The 24,475-nt window shown below is 35.6% G+C and overlaps 1 protein-coding gene across 4 annotated transcripts in view; it reads right to left on the reverse strand.

Moving 5' to 3' along the window:
* LRRC49 (leucine rich repeat containing 49) overlaps positions 1–24,475 on the reverse strand; it is a 150,523-nt gene that overhangs the window by 9,492 nt on the left and 116,556 nt on the right. For all 4 annotated transcript variants that reach the window (XM_041736103.1, XM_041736112.1, XM_041736130.1 and 1 more), the window contains 4 exons: positions 16,574–16,811; positions 8,327–8,512; positions 4,939–5,048; positions 419–572 (listed from right to left, as the gene is read on the reverse strand). In XM_041736103.1, the coding sequence (XP_041592037.1) occupies positions 419–572; positions 4,939–5,048; positions 8,327–8,512; positions 16,574–16,811 (688 nt within the window). The remainder of the gene's footprint in view (positions 1–418; positions 573–4,938; positions 5,049–8,326; positions 8,513–16,573; positions 16,812–24,475) is intronic.

Below are 24,475 nucleotides of genomic sequence, written 5' to 3' on the forward strand. Positions count from 1 at the left end.
ATGCAGAAGTCAATGGGGTAGGAGAATGAAAAGCAGTGAATGAGAACACCAAGGATGCAACCTGACATGGGCCAGTGAAGTACTCACGGCAAGCCCGTATCTCTTGCCTTAATTCAGACAGATCAGAACCCTTGGTCCACTTTGGTCTAGATTTTTGGTAGAGATTTCTTTGGGATGTTTTTTTTCCTGCTGAAATAAAGATACTGGAACTATGGGCTCTACTTCTTCCTAACGCCATGGTGCCTACTGTCTCCAGCTGTACACAATGTAAGGCTGGCTAACTTTCCAGGACACAGACATGCTATCTCTGCCACTGATTAAAGGGGGGATGGGGGGTGGGGAAGGTACAGCCGCCAAGATTGTACATTTGGTGGGAGATATCCAGGCACCAGATCCCAAAGACTGATGGTGGTTTTACCTCTAGCCTTTCGTTATAAAAGTCTCTTGTGGTATAATTTAGCGTAGCACGGTTTGTGTTTTCTCCTACAAGTCTTTTGCTATCGCTGTTTTCTTCATTGACAAGTCCAGGTTTTTTCCCCTTGGTTTCTAGCAGATACCGGAATTGCTTCTTTCTGTAGAAAGACAGGAGATATAGAGAGTTACCAAGAGATTTATTAAAATGTGTCTATTTTTTGTTGACTTTCGAGGGAAGCATATGCTTTTTGGAATGTCTGTTTTATGAGGTTGAGTTATTTATTTGAACTCAGTTCAATATCCCAATCTTTCTACTAATTAAGCTTGTCAACCCAAATTCTTTTGTTTCATAACTACCAATCATCAACATAAACATGTCTCAACCATTTCTAAAGGGAACAAACTCTACCCTAAATAAATCAATACAAAATTTAAATAATCACAGAACACAAAACAACCCAATTAAAGGTGTAGTAGGCCAAATTCTCTAAGTCATTATCTTTTGTAAAACATATATTACCTCTTATAAATCACACAAATAGTATGTAATTCCATTATGCAGCTCAGTAGTATTACTCATAGCTACAAAATGGGATGGTATACTGGTTTAACTTTTAGGCAAAACCCAAATAAACAAAACCCCAAACCTCCATGTGTTAGCATAATGGGGCAAAATCCTACTAGGAGGTAAATAATGAAACTGGAAACTTCATTTGATTATGAAGAACATAAATAGTGCTCAGAGCATCACTGGCACACCCATTAGCCTAGACAGAGAACTGCAACTCATCTCTAATGAAGGTTGATTTCTGTCCACCAGACATAGGGTGTCTCTAAGTGAAGGGGTATTACTACTTTACTGTAAACTGAACTACAGATTGGGAAGAGAAGAGGAATAGATCTTTTAAAACTTTTTTTCCCTTTTCCAATTTAAAAGCGTAAGAGCAATTTTAGAAATTTTAAGGAGCAACATTTTGAAAAGTATGAAGAAACAGATAAAAATCATAAATCTATAGCTCATAAATCTCTATAAATCTGTAACACTGTTCACTTTCAATATATTTTTTTTGCAGGCTCTTCCTATGAATTTTTGTAAAAAGTTAAGATCATACTAAACATTCAGTGTTGTATACCTATTTCCATTCAATGCTATACAATAAACATTTTCTATGTCATTAGAATTAAATGAATGAATAAAATTCAATTGTGATATTAATCAATTTACCTAATGAGGCCCTTGTTTTGGATATTTAGGTAGTATAATTTTCTCATTTTTATAAAGAAGAAGGTGAGTAACATATAGATCTTTACCGGCATTTTCTTGGCTTTTTAATTACCAAAGCTATGCATTTATAAATTTTATATCACTTACATTAGTCTTTTCAAATAATCAATTTTTCACTAATTCTGTTTGTTTTTTTTTTAAGATTTATTTATTTGAGAGAGACAAAGAGAATGAGCAGGGGGGAGGGCTAGGACGTGGGGGAGGAGAATCTTTCAGCAGACTCCCTGCTGAGTGGAGCCCTATGTGGGGAGACATTTTTTAAAAATCGAATATTTAAAAATTACACAAGGACATCTTTGAAATGTCTGCCCCATTTCTTATAAACTGCAAAACACTATAAAATTGCTCTATAACTTGCATTTTTATTTTCTAAGACATCTTACAGACTGTTTCACATCAGAACCTCTATTTTTTGAGTTGCAAGTCATTGGTACTTTATTAGTGGAAATCTAGTGAGTTTTCATATTTTTGCTATTATAAACACTGGCTGCAGTGAAAATCCTTGTGCTCATGTAAAACACTATCTGAAAAAAATTCCGTTAAGTGAAATTACTAAGCCAAAGGGAACATAAATTTAACATTTGTTAGGTATTGCTAAGAATTGCCTCAACTTACACCACCAGCTGTAAAAGAATTCTGTTTCAACATGCTGTATACCATCAAACTTGTAGTCTTTCCCCAACAAAGTTGTCTTATTGTTTTAAAATTTTCATGTCTATGACTTTGAGGTTAAACATCTTTTTTAAGTTTAAAGGCGTTGTATTTTGTTTTCTGGGAAACCAAGCTGCTTCTCCTGTTTCTTTGTGTTTCCATGAACTGGCTAAATTTTTGGCTCATTATTTTCTAATTTTATGATATGATTAGAAAACAGTGATCTGTTTGTTTTTTGGAAAACATGGAGACTTTCTTTGAGTTTAATATATGTCCAATTTTCACAAACATTTCACAGGTATTTGAATAGAATTTGTTTCTGAATTGGGAATAAGAGTCTGGAAATAAAATCATAAATAGAATTATTTGATAAAGTGCATTAACTGTGTTATCCATATGCTTCATATTCTTTTTTATTTTGGTTTATTTGATCTACTGATCCATTAGATACGTATCTATCATAACATGAATTTGTTAATGTATACTTGTACTTGTTGATAGCTTTAGGAGCTTAGTTACATTAAGTTTCATGATTATCATCTTTTTTTGTAGATTATAGCTTTTGGTGTCATCAATTCTAGTATCACTAGTATTAATATTCATAGATTTATTTGTTGCTGTTGTTGGCATTTCCCTGTTACATATTTTCATTCTTTTATTTTCAAACTTTATATATTGTTTTCTTCAGGGGTATTTCTCAAATATAACATGTAACTCAATTTTTAATGCTATTGATGACTACTATCGATTAATAGGGGAATTTTATTCATTAATATTATTATAACTAGTGTTTATTTTTTTTCTTCCCTTCCAGCTTTTTGTTGATCTTTTTTCCTTTTAGTGGTTTGGAATCTATACATCTAGTCTTTCTTCCTAATGGCAGTCCTTAAAATTTTAATATACACAGTTAAACATGTATTTTTCCACCAACTTCTGGTGCTAATTAGTACCTATTATTACTCCTAAGGGGCAAAAAACTTAGCAAATTTAACTTTCTTAGCCTTAGGACTTTCTGGGATTTTTATTTTCAGGTTACTAAATTATTTTTCCTAATACGTTAATTTTTTTTGATAACTATAATTTTTATTTATTTATTTCCACACCATTAGTTTTTTTTTAATTCAATGCTTCCTATTTCTTGCATTCACTGTGCATTTTGTAGCATTCTCTCCTTTGGAACTTTTTTTCAAGTAATTCTACAGGTTTTTTTTAATGGGATTTAGATTTTCCCAATCAGATACACTTGGGTAAGACCTGAAACCAGAACTGAGATAAGTGGAGAGTAGAGGTAGCACACAGTTACCCATTTTCTGGGTACAAATTCCATTAGGGAAACATGGTTCTGCAACCAGGTTCTGGGCATAGGAGTGGGGAATTTCCTGATCCCCAATGTAGTTAAAGTGGGGTTCCAAGTGGATGCTGAAGGTTGCAACTGAGATGACAGTCTCCTTATCAGCTAGCGCCCTGAGCAATAGTGGCAGTTTGCTTGGTGGGCTGGCTCTGTTTTACTAGTCTGGGAGTCCTCAGACTGCTTCCCCGCCCCTTCCAATGATTGTATAGACAACTAATTCTTTGTCTATCAGTCATTTTCTGCTAATTCTAGCCAGAATGAATTCTCTTATCTATAGCTGAATCATGACTGACATACCATCCTTGACCTTTCTCCTTCCATCCATGCACAATTTCTCAGTGTGTGTCAGGTATATGTCTTCTCGCTGTCTTAGTTCATGCCTTCAGAATCTCCCTCTTGGACTATCATGATGAGCCTCTTGATTAGTCACCAGTTCTTCCATCTCTGTCTGCTTAAATAGCAGCCTTTCCAGAATATACATCTAATTGCATGATCATTGTACTTAATTACAAAGCACAAGTATTTATTTTTGCTTTGAATGGACTACAAAACTCTTTTAAAAAAATCAGACCAAAATCTATCTTCATTTCCTATCACTATTTACAATTATCCCATGCTCCAATTATCCTAAACTTTTTACAATTCCTTGCACCTTTGCAGAACTCTTTCCCCTATACCCTGTACCTGAAAAACTCCTACTCATTCCTAAAGAGCTTGATAAAATGTTACATCCTCTGTGAAGCTTTCCCTTATGTTCTTCCAAACAGCACTTGGTTTCTCTTATACTCCTATGGCCCTCTCTGAAATCTGAAACATTTACATTCTAACTGTTTACATATATCTTTAAATTATTACCTTATAAGCCACACAAGAGCAAGAATTTTGTCTTATTCATCTTCATACCCCAACACTTTGAAGAGGGCCAATCACAGACAAACTTAGGATTAATGTTTATAGGATGCATAAATGGTAATTAAGAGATGTGTGAAATTGATTCCTTTTTCCTAGTACAAAATTCTTTTTTTTTTAAAGATTTTATTTATTTATTCATGAGAGACACAGAGAGAGAGGCAGAGACATAGGCAGAGGAAGAAGCAGGCTCCATGCAGGGAGCCTAATGTGGGACTTGATCCCGGGTCTCCAGGATCATGCCCTGGGCTGAAGGAGGCGCTAAACCGCTGAGCCACCAGAGCTGCCCTACATTAATTCTATAAAAATGATAAAAATTAAAGATTACCTGGCATCACCCAGAATTGAAATCAGACGGTACTGGGGTAGCTCGGAAGATGCGACGTGTGCTAGGATTCCAAAGAGCCTTTCAGCCATTATCATATCATTCTGCGTCACCTGAAGAGATACAATGGAGAGGGGACAAAATGACACTGTCTCTAGCTTGGCACAATTAGCGCAATTGCAAAGAAATTTGTAGCATGAATATTTTCTTTTAGTTCAGGAAAGTACCTCCTCCTGGGCTGTGAGAGGAGAGTTCTCATTGACATCACTTTCTTCCCTAACTTAATTGGAATGAAGATGTATAAATGTGGCTCATGGTGATAGAGGACAATAGAGTTGATAAGTTAGCTCTGTCTGAAAGCAGTGTTCCTTGAGAATTATACTTGAGGCAACTTAAATTCTGAATGAATTTTTTTCAGAAATCCTATAGTTTCTTGGAGTAAAATGATTTAGGGTGAAAATTCTCAAGTATCAATGGAATAGACTCATTTTAATATGTCAAAGGTAAAGCAAGGTATTGCTCATACTTTGCTTCTGTAAGAATAATTTTGTCCCTTTCTTAGAGATGGAACATTAGATAAACAAGGATACTCTTGTTCAGTCTAATATTATGTCCACCTTTCTCTCCACAAGGATTAACTTGCCAGGTATAAGGATTAACTTAACAGGTATTCTCTGTGAGGGCTTATTCCTGTGTTAACCAAGAAAGTACTAAAATCTAAAAGTGGGGGGGGCCTGGGTGGTTCAGTCAGTTACAAGTCTGCCTTCAGCTCAGGTCAAGATCTCAGGATCCTGGGAGATTAAGAGTGTGCCTTTGGCTCAGGTTAACATCCTGGGGTCCTGGGATTGAGCCCCCTGTCAGGATCCCTGCTCAGTGAGGAGTCTGCTTCTGCCTCTCTCACTGCCCCTCCCCCCTTCCACCCACACTTGTGTGCTCTCTCTCAAATTAAAAAAAATCTCTTAAAAAATTTTAAAAATAAAAGCTGAAAGTGGGACTTGGATTAATATCTAGGCACATTTTCTTTAATATAAAGTAAGGTTGCTTGTATTTTTTTTAAAGATTTTATTTATTTATCCATGAGACACACAGAGACATAGAGAGAGGCAGAGACACAAGCAGAGGGAGAAGCAGGCTCCACGCAGGGAGCCCGACATGAGACTTGATCCCGGGTCTCCAGGATCATACTCTGGGCCGAAGGCGGTGCTAAACCACTGAGCCACCCGGGCTGCTCCAGTTGCTTGTATTTTAAATACTATCTGTTTGTCTAAATAATTCAATGATTCCCAACCAGGGGCCATTTTGGCCCCTAGGGAACATTTGACGTCTGGAGACATTTTTGGTTATCACAACTAGCAGAGAGGTGCCACTAGAATCTAGTGGGTTGAAGCCAGGGATGCTGCCAAACATTCTATATTGCACAGGGCAGCTCCCACAACAAAGGATTACTTGGCCAAAATGTCACAGGTAACTATACCCAGGCTGAGAAACCTGGGTATAGTTAAATTTTGGAACTTACAAAAATTCATTAATACTAGCTGTAAGACACTCCACAGTCGTTTTTCAAAAAATAAACCCATAATTCACAAGCATCTTATATACATGACTCACTGAAGACTCACACGTTCCCTAAGACCTTCAGAGTTCACAGTTCTCAAATCTTTCCTTTAGCTGACAACTAAGTTTGTTTGGTCTAACATAGTCACCTAGTGGCCAGTGCAAGCCACTACTCCATCTTTTCTTGATGCTCACAATTCAAATTTAATTCTACCTCAAGCAATATTACTCTCTCTCACATACAAAGAAAAGTAGGTACATAGGATAATATTACTACGCATTGACACGGTTGAGATAAGCAGCTTTATTTTGGCTGTTAATAAAGAGTCAAATATCCCTGGCACTGACATTTTAGAAACTTTAAATCAGAGTAAGTTATATTGGTTCTTTATAATTCTTCTGTATTTTATGTAATTATATTGTACCATTCCTTCCTATTTCAAGGTTTTACAAAGATTGGTACACCTCTATTAGTGATCCATGTCTGGGTAAATATACTACTTAGGTTAATGGAGTCAACAGTTTGGCCATTAATGAAGGAGACTACTCATCCAGAGCCAAAACAACTATTCTACTTCCAGTCCAGGGTAGCTTTGGAAAACTTTGGGAGTAATTATTAGGTCTGACCAATGACTCACAACCTCTCTGGGAAAGTATTAGGGAGTATACAAGAGTACACAAGACTGAACCCAATCTCTTGGGAACTAGCTGGAGAAATCAGTAGTCTAAAGGTTCCAGATTTATCCTACATCTTCGACAGACGGCTGATACTGTGGTCATGAGCCTACCATGGTTGATGCAAATTTCACTTAGCTGTTGTACACTGACCCAAAGCTCTCCAGTCTCTTAACGCTCTAAGATTTTTGGAGTGCTCGGCCAGAGGTACTTGTAGTACATCAGCTGCAGAGAAATACAGTTGCTATTACCACTATACTGGCAAATTTCATTACAGCTCATTTTACAATAAGGAGGTCTTCTGAATTTTAAGAGATAATTGTAATAATACTGGCAGCATATTAGAGATTTTCTTTCTTTGGAGGATGATTCAAATTCAGTGCAGGAATTCCACAGGACTGGAAGAAGCATAGTTTCGCTCTTTTCTTCCAAAACAGTATTTAGAGAACATGGTCTTTGGATAGCAGGAAGATTACCCTTGTGACAAACTTAGCAGAATCAATCTGAAAAATAACCCTTCATTAATAATATTCGGGGCCTGAGTTATACAGTGCAGGTAATCCATAGGCAGCTGTTACATACTATTAAAGCAGTCCAGACATTTACATATGCTTGTTTTACTTCCTTTTTTCCTCATTTTTACTTTCTCTTCTTTTACCTTTCTTCCTTATTTCTTTTCTTTTTTAAACCATTCTTCTTTCCCTGTATACATTCTCCTTTTTTCTCACTTTATTCCTCCTTTCCTCTACCATGACCCTTGTCAGCTGACCTTTGGGTATTACTTCCCCATCCTTCTCATGTGCCCGGCAGTCTGCAAAACACTTTGAAACATACAAAGATCACAGTACCTACCTAAGTGGTTTTTTTTTTAAAACTGTCATCCTACCAACATTTTACTTCTCTGAACATTTACAAACAACAGTAAAAGTATTTGCTTTTCACCATGATTTGGCTGCTATTTTTAAAGGCTGCCTAGTGCTTTAGAGGTTTTATTTTTTGATAGATTTTTAGTTTTTTAATGTTGTAAATGTCAAGATTTGGGAAAGACCCACAATATTTCTCAAAATTTCTATCATGGTTCCTGAAATTCCTGGCCACTTTTTTACTATTTCCCCTAAAATGGAATATTTTCATTCTACAGTTGACTTGGTGTTTAGCTTACCTCGGTCCCATTTATTTTCTGCATGCTAAAATGGCTCAGCCTAAACAGTACATAGTATTTCCAGAGTGTAAAATTGACAACTGGATTTCCTTGAGGATCAATTGTCAACTGGTCGACACGACGGAGTTGAGCAAGTGCATTAAATTGTTGCAGCATTACAAGATTTGTTTCCTTGAATTTAAGGTGCTGCAATGATAAAACATAAAAAAGAGTTAAACATTGAATTACCATCTTAAAAATTAAAGTTTCACTGATCACTGCCCAAGAAATCTGTAATTTAGGCTTGACTAATACATTTTCAATTACATTAAATTAACTGAATCTACTAAATTTATGTAATTGTAATCCATCTGATGCATCATTGATGGAATCCATTAATCTACCCAGTATTGAATTCAAAGTGATTTCCCATCTGCAAAGGATGCACTCCATTTACTAGCAAACTAGGATCCTTAAAAGTAAATAAATGTTCAATAATTCAGATTTTTAGGCATTACAGTGATTTTTTTTCATTACAGTGATTTTATATGCTTTACAGTGAAATTAAATCTACAAAGGAAAGATTAGAAATAAAACATCCAGAATTTTATAAATACAGGACTCACAATGCTTCTGAGAAGCATCAGTCATTATTACCTGTATCTTGCCAATTACTACACAGCCTAGTTAAACTGGCCATGGGAAAGGAAAATCATTAAAACTGAAATGCTAATGTAAGTGTTCTTTCTGTGAAATTGGATGCTCTTTTCTGAACATATTGTCTCCACTTCTATCTATCTTCTTTATGGAGGATGGTGTGGCAAAAGAAAAAGAACTATGAGAGGGCAGGTGAAGGAAATTATATGGCTAACAGAGAAAAACACAATTAACTCAAGGGAGAACTCACAGTTTCTACAAATACAAATACATACTAATAAGTAATATAAGAGTACCACAAAAAGCTAATTGGAAAAACTGGAAAAAGCTAATTTCTCAACCTTATTTTTTTAAATAATTTTAATTCCAGTACAGTTAACACACAGTGTTCTATTAGTTTCGGGTGTACATTATAGTGATTCAACAATTCTACACATTACTCAGTGCTCATCACAATGGTGTACTCTTAATTCTCTTCACCTATTTCGCCCATCCTCCCACCCACCTCCCCTCTGGTGACCATCAGTTTGATCTCTGTAGTTGAGTCTGTTTTTTGATCTTTCTTTTTTTTCATACATATACATATATATATGAAATATATGTTTATTGCATATATCCTTATATACATATACATTCATACCTACATACAATGGAATATTATTCAGCCATTAAAAAAGAATAAAATCTTGCCAAATATCACCCAAGTGTCCATCCATTCATCATAGTTCCATAGTTTGGCTATAAGGGTGCACATAACTCTTCAAATTTGTGTTTTCATATTCTTTGGGTAAATACCTAGTAGTGCAATTACTGAATGGTAGAGTAGTTCTATTTTTAATTTTTGGAGGAACCTCCATACTTCATCCGCAGTGGCTGCACCAGTTTGCATTCCCCACCAACAGTACATAAAAGTTCCTTTTTCTCCACATCCTAGCCAACACCTGTTGTTTCTTGTCTTTTGGGTTTTAGCCATTCTGACAGGTGTGAAGTGATATTTCATTGTTTTTTATTGCATTTCCCTGATGATGAGTGATGTTGAACATCTTTTCGTGTGTCTGTTGGTTATCTGTTTGTTTTCTTTGGAGAAATGTCTGTTCATGTCTTCTGCCCATTTTTAAATTAGATTATTTGTGTATGGGCTGCCCGGGTGGCTCAGTGGTTTAGCGATGCCTTCGGCTCAGGGTGTGATCCTGGAGACCTGGGATGGAGTCCCACGTTGGGCTCCCTGCATGGAGCCTGCTTCTCCCTCTGCCTGTGTTTCTGCCTCTCTCTCTCTCTCTTTCATAAATAAATAAATAAAATCTTAAAAAAAAGATTATTTGTGTATTTGTGGTTGAGTTGTATAAGTTCTTTATACATTTTGGATACTGATCCTTTATTGGATATGTCATTTGCAAATATCTTCTCCCATTTAATAGGCTGCCTTTTAGTTTTATGGACTGTTTCCTTTGTTGTGCAGAAATTTTTTATGTATTCCCAATAGGTTATTTCTATTTTTGTTTGCCTGGTCTCAGGAGACCTATCTAGAAAGAAGTTGCTTTGGCCCATGTGAATTAAGTTCCTTTGTTCTTTTCTACGATTTTTATGGTTTCAGGTCTCACATTCAGATCCTTAATCCATTTTGAATTTATTTTTGTTTATGGTGTAAGAAAGTGGTCCAGTTTCATTCCTTTGCATGTAGCTGCCCAACAATATTGTTGAAAAGACAGGTTTTTTTTTTTCCCGTTGCATATTCTTGCCTCCTTTGTCAAAGATTAATTGACTATATAATCATGGGTTTATTTCTATGCTCTCTATTCTGTTGCATTGATCTATGTATCTATTTTTGTGCCAGTACAATACTGTTTGGATTACTACTAGTACACTACTAGTATACTACTAGCTTTGTAGTATACTTTGAAATCTGGGATTATGATACCTTCACTTTTGTTCTTCTTTTTCAAGATTGCTTTAGTTATTTGGTATTTTTGTGGTTCATACAAATTTTAGGATTGTTTGTTGTAGCTCTGAAAAATGCTGGTGGTATTTTGATAGGGATTGCATTAAATGCATAGATTGCCTTTGGTAGTATGGACATTTTAACAATATTTTTTCTTTCATTCCATGAGCACAGAATACCTTTGCATTTCTTTGTGTCACCTTAAATTTCTTTCATGAATGTTTTATAGTTTTCAGAGTACGGGTCTTTCATCTCCTTGGTTAAATTTATTCCTAGGTATTATTTTTGGTGCCACTGTAAATAGTACTGTTTAATTTCTCTTTCTGTGACTTTATTATTAGTGTATAGAAATGCAGTGAACTTCTGTATATTGATTTTGTATCCTGTGAACTTACTAAATTATCAGTTCTAGTAGTTTTTGGTGGAGTCTGTTAGTTTTCTATGTATAGTATCATGTTGTCTGCAAACAGTTTTACTTCTTCCTTACCAATTTGGATGGCTTTTATATCTTTTCTTGTCTGATTGCCATGGCTAGGACTTCCAGTACTATTCTGAATAAAAATGGTGAGTAGATATCCTGGTCTTGTTTCTGATCCCAGGACAAATCTCTCAGTCTTCCACCATTGAGTAGGATGTTAGCTATGAGTTTTTGTATATGGCCTTTATTATGTTGAGGTGTGTTCCCTCTAAAACTACTTTGTTGAGGGTTTTTATCATGAATGGATCTTGTGCTTTGTCAAATGCTTTACTGTATCTGTTTAAATGATTGTATGATTTTTTATTCTCTTATTGATGTGATGTATCACGTTGATTGATTTGTAAATACTGAACTACCCTTGCAATACAGGGATTAAATCCCACTTGATCATGGTGAATTTTTAAAAAATGTATTGTTGGATTTGGTTTGCTAGTATTCTGTTGATAACTTTTCCATCTATGTTCATCAAAGTTATTGGTCTGTAGCTCTCTTTTATTGTACGTCTTTCTCTGGTTTTGGTATCAGGTTAATGGTGGCCTCATAGAATGAATTTGGAAGCTTTTCCTCCTCTTCTATTTTTTGAAATAGTTTGAGAATAGGTATTAACTTGTCTTTAAATGTTTGGTAGAATTCACCTGTGAAACTGTCTGATCCTGACTTGTTTGTTGGAAGGTTTTTATTCCGATTCAGTTTCATTGCTGGTAATCAATCTATTCAAATTTTCTTTTCCGGATTCATTTTTGGTAGTTTATATGTTTCTAGGAATTTTTAAATTACTCCTAGGTTATCCAGTTTGTTGGCTTATATTTTTCATAATATTTTCTTCTATCCTTTATATTTCTGTGGTTTTGGTTGTTATTTCTTTTACTTTTTATTTTATTTGAGCCCTCTTTCTCTCTCTCTCACATGAATCTGGCTTAAAGGTTTATTAATTTTGTTGCTCTCTTCAAAGAACCAGCTCCTGGTTTCATTGATCGATTATTTTTAGATTCTATTTCACTTATTTCTGCTCTTTATTTCCTTCCTTCTACTCATTTTGGGTTTTGTTTGTTCTTCTTTTTCTAGCTTCTTTAGGTGTAAGATTAGGTTGCTTTGAGATTTTTTTTTCACTTCCTAGGGTAGGCCTGTACTGCTCTAAACTTCCCTCCTAGAACACTTTTTACTGCATCCTAATCATTTTGGATCATTGTGTTTTCATTTTCATGTCTCTATGTATTTTTTATTTCCTCTTTGATTTCTTGGTTGACCCATTCATTGTTGAGTAGCATGTTATTTAACCTCCATGTATTCATCCATTGTGTTCTTTCCTGATTTTTTTTTTTTTTTTTGTAGTTGATTTCTAGTTTCACAGTGTTGTGGTCAGAAAAGATGCGTGATAGGACTTCAGTCTTTTTTAATTTGCTGAGACTTGTTTTGTGGCCTAATATGTGATGTATTCCAGAGAATGTTTCATGCACACTTGAAAAGACCATGTATTCTGCTGTTTAGGATGGAATGTTCTGAATATATGTTAGATCCACCTGGTCCAATGCATCCTTCAAAGCCTCTTTCTCCTTGCTGATTATCAATTTGGAAGATGTATCCATTGATATAAATGGGGTATTATGTTTTTAGCTGCTTAATGTATTTGGGTGCTTCCATGTTGGGTGCATAAGTATTTGCAACTATTACAACTTCTTGTTGGATTGTTTCCTTTATTATATAGTGTCTTTGTCTTTTGTTACAGTCTTTGTTTCAACATCTATTTTGTCTGGTATAAGTATTGCTACCACAGCTTTCTTTTCACTTTCATTCGTATGATAAATACTTTTCCATTCCTTCACTTTCAATCTGCAGGTGTCTTTAGGTCTGAAAAGAGTCTCTTGTAGGCAGCATATAGATGGGCCTTGCTTTTTTATCCATTCCATCATTCCATGTCTTTTGATTGGAGCATAGTCCATTTCCATTCAAAGTAATTATTGATGGGTATGTACTTATTGCTATTTTGTTGTATATTTTATATTTGTTTTAGTAGTTCTTCCCTGTTTCTTTCTTCTCTTACTCTCTCTCATGGTTTGCTGACTTCTTTCTCTTTATTTTTTGCCAATTACTGGTTTTTGATTTGTAGTTACCATTAGGTTTATATATAACATCTTATGCATATAGCAGTCTATATTAAGTTGATAGTTGCTAAAGTTTGAACCCATTCTAAAAGCACTAAGTTTTTATCCCTCTCTCCTCCACATTTTAGATATATTGTGTCATACTTTACATCTTTTTCTGGAGACTTTGACTGATTTTTATGGATATACTTAATTTTACTGCTTTTGTGCTTCCTACTTTTCTTACTCCTTAGAGTCTTTCCTTTCCACTCAGAGTCCCTTTTAACATTTCTTGTAGGGCTGGTTTAGTGCTGATGAATACTTTTAATTTTTGTTTGTCTGGGAATTTTTTTTAAAATTTACTTATTTGTGAGACACACATACAGAGAGGCAGAGACATAGGCAGAGGGAGAAGACATAGGCAGAGGCTCCATGGGGAGCTGATGTGGGACTCTATCCCAGGACCCCAGGATGATGACCTGAGCCAAAGGCAGATACTCAACCACTGAGCCCCAGATGACCCTTGTGTGGGAATTTCTTTATCTCTTCTCCTATTCTGAATGATAGCCTTGTTGAATAGATTATTCTCGGTTGCAGATTTCTTTCTTTCAGCAGTTCAAATATATCATGCCACTCCTTTCTGCCCTGTGAAGTTTCTGCTGAAAAAAAATTAGCTGTTATCCCTGTATGTAACTATTTTCTCTTCCTTTGCTGCTTTCAAAATTCTTTTATCACTACTTTTTGCCATTTTAATTACTATGTGTCTTGGTGTGGACCCCCTTGGGTTCATTTTGTTGTAGGCTCTCTATGCCTCCTGAATCTGGATTTCTGTTTTCCCAGCTTTGGGAAGTTTTCAGCTACTGTTTCCTCAAATAAATTTGCTGCCCCCTTTTCTCTGTCCTCCTCTTCTGAGGTCCTCATTCTGTGAAGATTATTACACGTATGGTGTTGCTGAGTTCCATAAGTCTATTTTCATATTTTATTGTTTTCTCTCCCCTGTTCAGCTTGATTGCTCTCCATTATTCTGTCCTCCAGATTGCTGATCTGTTCTTCTGCTTCTTCTAGTCTACTATTTATTCCATTTAGTGTATTTTTAATTTCAACTACTGAGTTCTTCATCTCTGATTGGTTCTTTTTTATGTTTTTTAAAATCTCTTCAGAGGGTCTCACTGAAGTCCTCCACTCTTTTTTCAAGTGAGTATCTTTATAATCATTACTTTAAATCCTCTATCAGGTACATTACTTATCTCCATTCCATTTAGCTTTCTTGTGATTTTTGTCCTGCTCTTTCATTTGGGACATATTTCTGTTTCCTATTTTGTCTAACTCTCTTTGTCTGTTTCTCTGTGTTGAAAATGTCAGCTCATCTCCTGCTTTTGAAAGTAGCAGCCTTATAATAAAGAGTCCTGTAGTGCCCTTGCAGAGCAATATCCCCTATTCACCAGAACATGGTACACTTCAGTAGTATCTCCTGTGTGTGTTGCATGTGCCCTGTTGTGGCTGAGCTGTGTTTGCCTTAAGTCCAGTCACTTGCAATGGCTCTTGGCCCGTTGTGGGAGAGGGAAATGGTCCCTATGTTGTTAGTGGACCAGTTAGGGGGGCTGTCTTGGCTTGAGTTGAGTCAGGCCAGGTGTTTGCCAGAGCAGGGCTCTTTCTCATTGTTGTCCCCTGAGAAGCATTCACTGGTGGGCAAGGCCTGCACTCAGACCCAATATCTGCCCCCAGCCCATTGCTGGTGCCACAGTCAGACTGGTGTGTGTTGTTATCTTCCTCTCTGACCAGGGCAAGAGTCCCTTTGGAGTAGTGTTAGCCCCTTTTGGGGCTGCTTCACAGTGTCAGGTTTGTGGCACCACTTTGGAATGACTCTGGTCAAGAGCATATTAGAGGGGACAGGTCCCATAGGAGGGTACAGCTGCAGGGTACATGGTGCCACCAAGGTCTGCATCCATCCACTGCAGGGAGGGACCGGCAGCCACTCAGGAAACCTCCTGCCCAGGTCAGGATGGAAGGGGCATGTTCACAGAAGCATGTGGGGATGGTGCATGCTGTTCACAAGCTAGGTGGAGAGTGCTGGTGTTGTGCTAGTTCCTACATGTGTCTGTGTATCTAGGCTTGGAGTGGGGGGGGGGGGTGGCACCTGCCAGCATTTCTGTTCTTGGAAAAAGTCTCCACAAGATCCCTGCCCCTCCAGCACATGCTCTGAGGCCAGTAAATAAATCTCCTTCCCATAAATCCCAGGCATTTTTCAAACTGCTGCTTCTATACTGTATGTCAGTAGGGCAGTTTGTTGTGTCATATCTTTAAAGATAAAGATTTAGTTTCCTCTTGCCCACTGGCTCTCCCAGAGCCGTGTTTGCTTATTTTTAAATTTCCAACGGTTAATCCCCACTGATTGTAAGAACTCATGGAGTTAGGCCCCTCTGGTTTTCAAAGCCAAATGTTCGAGGGATTTGTCTTCCCTCCCTCCCTGGGAGGCCTGGCATAGGGGTCTGTCCCTCTCCTCTCCCGTGAACAGTCCCACAAGTCGGTTTACCTTTTGAGCTGTCTCTGCCCTCCCTACCCTCTTCGATGTGGCCCCTTTGTTACATTTAGCTTTGGAGAGTCTGTTCTGCCAGTCTTCAGGTCATTTTCTGGGTTTTTACACAAATGTGGGTGTTATCTACTTGTATCCACAGGATGAGGTGAACTTAGGATCTTCCTACTCCACCATTTTCTCCTTCTCGAACTAATTCTAAATGAGCTACTAAAATTATTTTAAATGTTGTTAGGAGACTACTATAAAAATTATATACCCATTAATACTGGGTAGAATAAATGGATACATACTATAAGATTAGGTGAAGTCCTGAAGAGTGCTTTATAAATAGAAATACATAATTTGAATGAAATTATATTAGTCCTTTATATCCCACAAAGAATTATTATATAGAGAGAGAATTTCAAGGCCACTTATGAATACTAATTTAAATCCCAGATCCAGAAAATCAACACAAAAGCTTAGTCTCCCTGCCAGATAGGAACTGCATAAATAAAAGTTAAAACAGGTCTTTGGCCTGAACACACAAGTCATGACTGAGAATAATTCAAATATACTACCAAAAGGAAATGTTTACCAGAGAATTAGGAAATTTAATCTTCAATTTGGGAAGCACTTGGACAATTTCATCAAATTCTATGAAAGTGAAGGACACTGTTGTCACCATTCCTGCTGTCTGAACACTCCAATTCCGATCTAGAGATTCCAGTGCTCCTGAGCCATATAGAGAAAGTGTGTCCCCATCCACTTCAACAAGGTGTGTGTCTGTGACAGATAAACCTTGTAAAGCACTGGTGAGTCCTGAGTCCAGAGACCTGGAAAATGCAGCATACAATGAAAATCTTATCATGAAAAATAAATAATAGACAATAAAAGCTTGTTGGCAAAGGTATTTGAAATTTTAAATTCATTTTTTGATTTCAATAATTAAACCCAGAGCACCAAACACTAAATTTCAATAGAATATTGGGAACTTGTGTATTCTTCTAGTTATACATTTTAATTCAAAAAAAGAGGCACAGAACAAAAAAAAAAAAAATACCACTTTAAACCCAAATTATTTATGTCAATTAAAGGTACTGATATCCTATTTAGTTTTAAAACAATCAACTTAGTATATCATGGATATCTTTTCTCTTTTTCTGATTCTTTTCGTGATAGTACAAATATGTTTTCCTAATCTATAAAGTATTCTGCTGTCTAGCAGGAAAAAAAACGCGCTTTACAGAACACTATTTCTATATTAAGAACCATATGAAAATATGTCTATAAAAGAGTTGGGAAGACATATAAATACTGTTAACAATAGTTTACCTCTCAGAAGCTAGATTAAGGGGTAACTTTGACTTTCTATTTTTGAATACCTCAATGTTGGTTGACATTTTGCAATTGTATACTACAGTTATAAGTAGTAAAATTAATGAAGATTTCTTCCCCGTTTTGAAATTAAAAATGAAAAATAATCCACTATTTAAAGCTGTCTCTCTCTATATATATACGTATATAAAGACACACACATATATATAATATACATAAAATCACATACTCTACTGAAAATAATTGTTACTATTTCCAAAGTAGAAGCCACATTTTTTTTTGCAAAAGGTACCCAAATGATAGACAAAGAAGAAAAGAAATAGCTCAACCCAACTCAAATTTTCTGATTTGTGAACAGAGACATAACTATTTACTTGCCCGGTTTCAAATCTCAAACAACATTTTACTTTTGTTCTATATGCTTTCATTCAGCTATCTTTACCTTCCAAGAGTATTTATTTACCCTTACTAATATTAGTACTTTGCCTTGCTTTGTGCTTCTGTGAATTTTAATATACTTCTCCAATATATCATTTCTCTTAGTGTATCATAAGTATATGTTTACAATTTGCCTTCTCTATCAGTTAATTCCTGGAGGCTAAAGACTATATTTCCTCATCTTTGGGGCACTGAAGCATAGTAATATATTTTCACAATGTATGTTAAATAAATGGATAATTAAGGATCTTCAAATTTTTTATAATGCTGATATTGGAGGAGAAGACTGACAAACCATTACCTTGTTTTTACTATGTTTTACTGGACTTATGTATATTTATTTTGGAGGCATCAGTTAGCCCGTAACACACCCGTGCATACAATAATAAGCTGGGTAATAATATCAGTCAATTTGAAGTGAATATGCAACCAAGAAAATACAAAGAGGCTTGATTTCTGCCAGGCTAGGGCTTAGGACAATGATTATTATATGGCAGTAGTTAGACATTTAACGAGCAGTAGTATTTGAATAACCTATAATCCTATAAAGGTAAAGGCTAATAACAGAATTTAAAAAGATAGAACTAGCAGTTCCTTATATTGTACTTTGTGTGATACCTTTGTGTTGAGCTATGTAAACATATAATTATTTCTGGAATAAGATAAAGGATAGAAGTTATATTTCACTGCTACTAAAATATAGACGTCTTGCTGAAAAGAGTGCATACCCCTGTTACAACACTTAACATACTACATGGCAATTACCTGCTTACTTGTCTGTCTCTCTCACAGGGATCTTTGAGGGCTCCAACTTTGTCACATTTAGTAGATCCACCATCTAGCATTGCTCCTAGCATATTTTATATTCAATAAATATTTCTTGAATGAATTAATCAAGTGAGACAATTATGACGTTTTTAATGATTGTCTACTGAGTCTTAAGAAGGATGTTCTGATTGTAAGCTATGATTTGAACAAAAGGGCAGAATCAGTGATCCAGATACAAAAGGGTTAGCAAGGTGCTCTCAGGTAAGGCAAAGGCAAATAATGAAGACATAAGGTCAAGGCAAGAAAAAAAAAACCTATCTAGTTGCCTAATGGCCATGATACCCAGCAAACCAAGTTCATTTTAATGTAAAAATGACGGAGAATCAGAGCTATGTATCAAAAATACGAATAAATCCTTTGAGAAGGGTAATGTATTATATCACATTTTTGGAAGTATGTTACCTTTCTTTTTCTTTTCCATGTGATTAAAAATAAAAGAATATGAACTCCAAGATAAAAGTCTTTCATCAGAAAGGGATTATTTATTTTGTAGAAAGGTTTGTCAAGCAGTCTGTTGGGAAAATAAGTGAAATAATAAGCCTAAACTCAGGAAAATAGTAATATGGTTACAAAAGAAAGCAGAGGTAATCTCTAACTTATATAAATCTCACATGGACATTTTGTAAAAAATAAAGGTGAGTTTTCTGGGCAACAGGAAATGTAGCACCTGTTAAATTAGGTCACACTGTTGCTAACTCATTTTAGTTATTTTCTGAATGAGGCTTGAATTTAGCCTCAAACTCTGGCCAATATAGAGTAGAGGAACCTATTCTTCAGGGAAGCTGTGCTCTAATTTGTGTAAAAAATTACTTGGAAAGTTTTCCAAAAATGTTTATATGTTGGGGATTGTCCTTCCAGTTTTCCTTGTATGCTTGGTAGATATGTCCACATCTTTGCAGTCATACATACTACATATTATTTCATATGTTCATTCATTCATTTATTCAGCAAACATTTGCTGAAAGCCCATTATATACAGGGCACTGCTAAGGATTCTGGCATAGGCAACTAAATCATCTGTTCTGGCATAGGCAACTAAATCATCTGTATTGATAAGGACAGTCAGTATAGAGATCATGTACAAGTGCTGAGTGTATCAGAACTTTTCTTCACTTTCATAGGGCTATAGTCTAAGAAATATAACTGCTCTAATCATACTCTGCAATCAATTTAATAAATACATGAAATATAATTAAATTGAAATGACCTCAACCTCTCTTAAACAAGTAGGTTTATCTGTAGAGCTTACTATGTATCAGGTATTATGTTTGGCACTGGGAATATAAAGATAAATTAAGATTTACTTGCCCTTAAAGAGCTCCCAATATGGATGAAGGGTAAAGAACAAGACAAGTATGTATATGTGTATATATATATATATAAGATTATATATATAATATATAATAAAATACATATATATTTGGGATTATATATATAATATATAATAAAATATATATATTTGGGATTATATATATAATATATATAGTAATACAATGTGCTCATTTTCATATAATGAATATTTAAATGATATGCTGTGAGAATACAGAGGAAGGAATTCTTCCAGTAGGGATAAGTCAGTTTTCAAAAGGAGGTAGCATTTGAACTGGTCCTTGAAAGATGCACAGTAGAATTTCACCAGAAATAGGAGGAAGCACACTTCAGGTAAGAAAAACTAAATGAAGAAAGGTATAGAATCCTAATTATATATAACATATTCAGGTAAGAACAATTTCCATATGGCTAGAACACTGAAACAACTGGAAGAGTTGTAGGTGAAAATGAAGATGAAAAGTCAGATTTTATCCCGTAAGGTTGAGGAGCAGAAAAAGGAATAAAAGAGCAAACTAAAAGGTAACGGGACCATGTTTGATGCACATTTTTAAGCACCTCCAATGTGCCATGCATGGAGCTCAATATAAAGATGAACATGACATTTCTTGATCCTCAAGGATCTACCTCAGACAGATAAGTTGGTCATCTTTGTGGAAGACGTAGCAGGGAAAGGCTGGATGAAGACAGATTAGTAGGAAAACCAGTGCTATAGCATCAACTGGATCATATAAGGGCATAAGAAAAAAGAAGTCATGGTATAGTGGAAATGGAATTGGCAAGAAAACCAGACAGACCTTAGTTCAAATCCCAGACCTGTCATTGATAAACAGAGGACGTTGGGAGCAAGTTATTTAATTTCTTTATAGTTTCAGTTTCTTGTACATAAATGGTAATTATAATACATATTTTTTCAAAGTTGTCATAGATTAGAAATATTCTAAGCCATATCTCATGCTCAGCTCAATACATTTTACATTTTAGTGATTATTATCAATAAAAGAAGAGAACATAGATATAACATGTTTAAGAAAAAATAAAAGCAGAACTTAGTGACTGAAATTGGAGTATAAAGGAAAGGAAAGAGTCAAATGTGGCTCAAAATTGTAGAGTAGGTGACTGGGTCAAGTGGTCTAGTTTTCTACCCCTGTCTAGTCTAAATTAACACACTGAGAAATGTAGCATTCCTATGGAGAATCCATGTTTTAAAATTTGTTTTCCCATGAAGCCTAATACGTTTCCATGTATATTTCCCACTTCAAATATTTATAGAACAGTAGGCAGCCTGCCATCAAATAGGAATTCTCTCCAAGATCCTCACAATCAAGTGGCTAATTACAAGTACAAATGTTCATTTAATCAACCTGATCTTAATACAGGAATCAGAAAAATATTCTATGCCTTCTTGATTAGTATAAGACTCCAAGAAAAGACAAGGTAATTAATTTAATGCAATAAAGTAACAAGTTCTTGAAAGCCAGGCTAAATAAAGAATATACTCTTAAATGCCTAACTGGAAAAAAAGACAATATTTCAGAGGATTATGGGGTTTTTTGGTGTGTTTTTAAAAATCTTTAGGTTTTCTATAACAGGCTAGAACAGAAAGACTTAAAATATTTCGGAAGATTCTTTTCCCAATGAATAAGTGGTGCTGATTCCTATAATAACGTATTTTATGAATTTCTATTACAACATTCGTAGGTGTGGAAATTCATTTTATGCATTATATTTTATTATGGTAGTGTTGGCTAAAGTACCACAGTCTTCATAGACAGGAAATGACCAAAAATAAACCAGCTTCACTGCATGCATCCAATGTAAGCAAAGAAAACATTACACCAAGTACTTTCCCATTTCTGGCAGGGAAAAGAAACCTGCAATATGTCATTTTACTGTAGAGCTGTCCCAAGTACAGTGAACAGTGAAATCATTAATGGGATATACCAAAGTTTTACAGAATTTCTTCTCTTTATGTGCCTATAATTTTTTCATGGATACTTGTTTCCAGGCATTTAGTTACACACCCATAAGCCAAAGGTCACAGACACTCTAACACAAGAATTAGCCACTTTTTTGGCATTATGAAATACTAAAGACTATAAATGGGATTGTTAAAAATGGAAAAACTTATGTAGTATTAAGAAACAAATTGGAACCCTAAGGAAGGGACTTTGTGACCCTCTGACATTCTACCTTCAGAAAGAGCCAGGTTTATATCATTCCAGAAAGATGAAATTTAATTATATTTTAAAAGACTTACAGAGAATATAGTAACATAACTTCCAAAATTTAAAACTTTCCACTGTGTACTTTCAGATAAACTAGCACAAAGACTGAACACATGAGTTTGAAATCTCCCTCTAAATGCCATTAAAGTAATTGAACTAGTGCAAACCCACAACAAGAAGTACAACAGTTGGGGGTGAGGGAGGGACAACCTGCCATAAGAAGATTCAGAAAATGTCTGGAAGCTAGAAAGTAAAAGAATTTTGAATGATGAAGAAAAACAAAGGAAGTTGTTGCTTGGAATATGCACTGGGGACAAAAACAAAGATGACAGGCAAACTGCCCAGTAGGACTTTTGGAAAGGAAAGAACAATAGATATGATAGAAGATGGGAGTAGAAATAAGACTTAATATAGGGGCATTAATTGAAGATCTATATAAGGACCCTATTACCTACTTCTCCCACTGTCAATAAAACAGGCCAAGTGGCATTGCAGATCAGTGGGAGAAGGAAAGAATACTCAGTATATCATTAGGGCAATTAATTCCTCCTATATGAGAAAAACCCAATCAGACCTCAATCTCAAACTTAAAAACCAATTTCAAATATAATAAAAACTAAAATATGAAAGGCCAAATTTTAAAACTTTAGGAAGACAAACTGGGAGAATATTTTTACAATCTCGATGTGGTAAAGGATTTTTTTTCTTAAATACAATCCAAATAGGGTAAACCATAAAAGGAAAGGTATATATATTGGTTATCTTCAAAACACAAATGTTATTTATTTATTTTTTAAAATACATATATATATTTTAAAGATTTTTATTTATTTATTCATGATAGACAGAGATTGGGAGAGAGAGACAGAGACAGAGAGAGAGAGGCAGAGACACAGGCAGAGGGAGAAGCAGGCTCCATGCAGGGAGCCTGATGCGGGACTTGATCCTGGGACTCCAAAATCATGCCCTGGGCCAAAGGTAGGCGCTGAACTGCTGAGCCACCCAGGGATCCCCCACAAATGTTATTTAAAGGCAAAGACATATATGAGATTACATGGGGGAAAGTAGAGAGCAAAAAGAAGGCCTGGAACTAAAATCTGAGTAATCCTGCCACCTAGAGGTTGAGAGAATAGAAGTACTTGAGGGTATTAGAAAGATACATAAGGCAAGAAAAGGCTACTAGGAATATGCTATAAAATAATAAACTGTGAACAACGGCCCAAAAGGAAACCATGAGACTAAATTACATCAGGGAGATAGCAGGCTTCAGGAAGAGTAAGTTCCATTCAATAGATAAACAAGAAGTTCAAAGAAACTGGAATGTAGTAAAGGCGGCACAAATTTCTTTGTTTAATAAATAATAATAATAATAACAATAATAGTAAAAGGCCATCAGAAACCAGATAAAAACAAAGTACGTAAGAAAACTATGGCTCAAATGCAAAGCAAACTAAAGTCTGGTATGATTTTGAACATGTTTTGAAGTGTGAAGAAGAGGGGGCCATTTGAATTTGATGCTAAGAATATTTTCCTTGAATGGTTTAGGAAGCAGAAAAGGAGATACAATCACAGTATACTACTTAATGCTCAAGTAAAAGATAGTTACATAATCACAGAAACTTAAACAGTGTTACTGGTTTTCAGTCTTTAGAAGCTACCAATTGACAATGTTATGGTTACAGAGCAATTATAAATCACATTAATGTTGAAATAAGTGAAAGTATAGTTCATAGAATATAGCAAAATTGGGGTTCCAAATGAGAGAAAATGGTAGAATGAGCAACCCCCAAACTCCTTTCCTCCACAAAAGCAACAAATATGCTAGCAAAAGCTGTCAGAATCCACTTTTTCAGAGCTCTGGAATCTAACAAGACATTTACAATCACCAGAGAAATGTGTAATGAGGGAAAAACATGCTGAATTTCAAGAGGAGAGTTCTGTGCACTTTAACTTACCTGGTAAACATCTCCCATTCCTCAGCTCAGTGGTGATATTGAAGATGGCAGCCCATATTCTTTGTGTAAAAGAACAATACATACTTTACTCTCAAAAAATTGGGGTTGTGTGTTTTGACATGTCTGCTGGTTCTCTGAAGGATCAACTGAAGAGCTTTTGTTTTACCTGCCTCAGAGCTTTCCCTAGCCTGGGTGGCTTCCTGCATGGTATTTGTTGAAAGCATTTAAACACAAAAGTATACTAGGTGCACCACATGGGGCAAACAAAAGACAGCAAAAAATTTGAGGCTGGGGAAGGAGAGAATTGGGGGAATAAGGTCTTTGTTAAGTACTTGTGTATTCCAGGGAATCCAGGAGGCAACATTCATGTCCAGGGTTGGACAC

This window comes from Vulpes lagopus, chromosome 2, assembly GCF_018345385.1.
Source record: "Vulpes lagopus strain Blue_001 chromosome 2, ASM1834538v1, whole genome shotgun sequence".
Classification (NCBI taxonomy): domain Eukaryota; kingdom Metazoa; phylum Chordata; class Mammalia; order Carnivora; family Canidae; genus Vulpes; species Vulpes lagopus.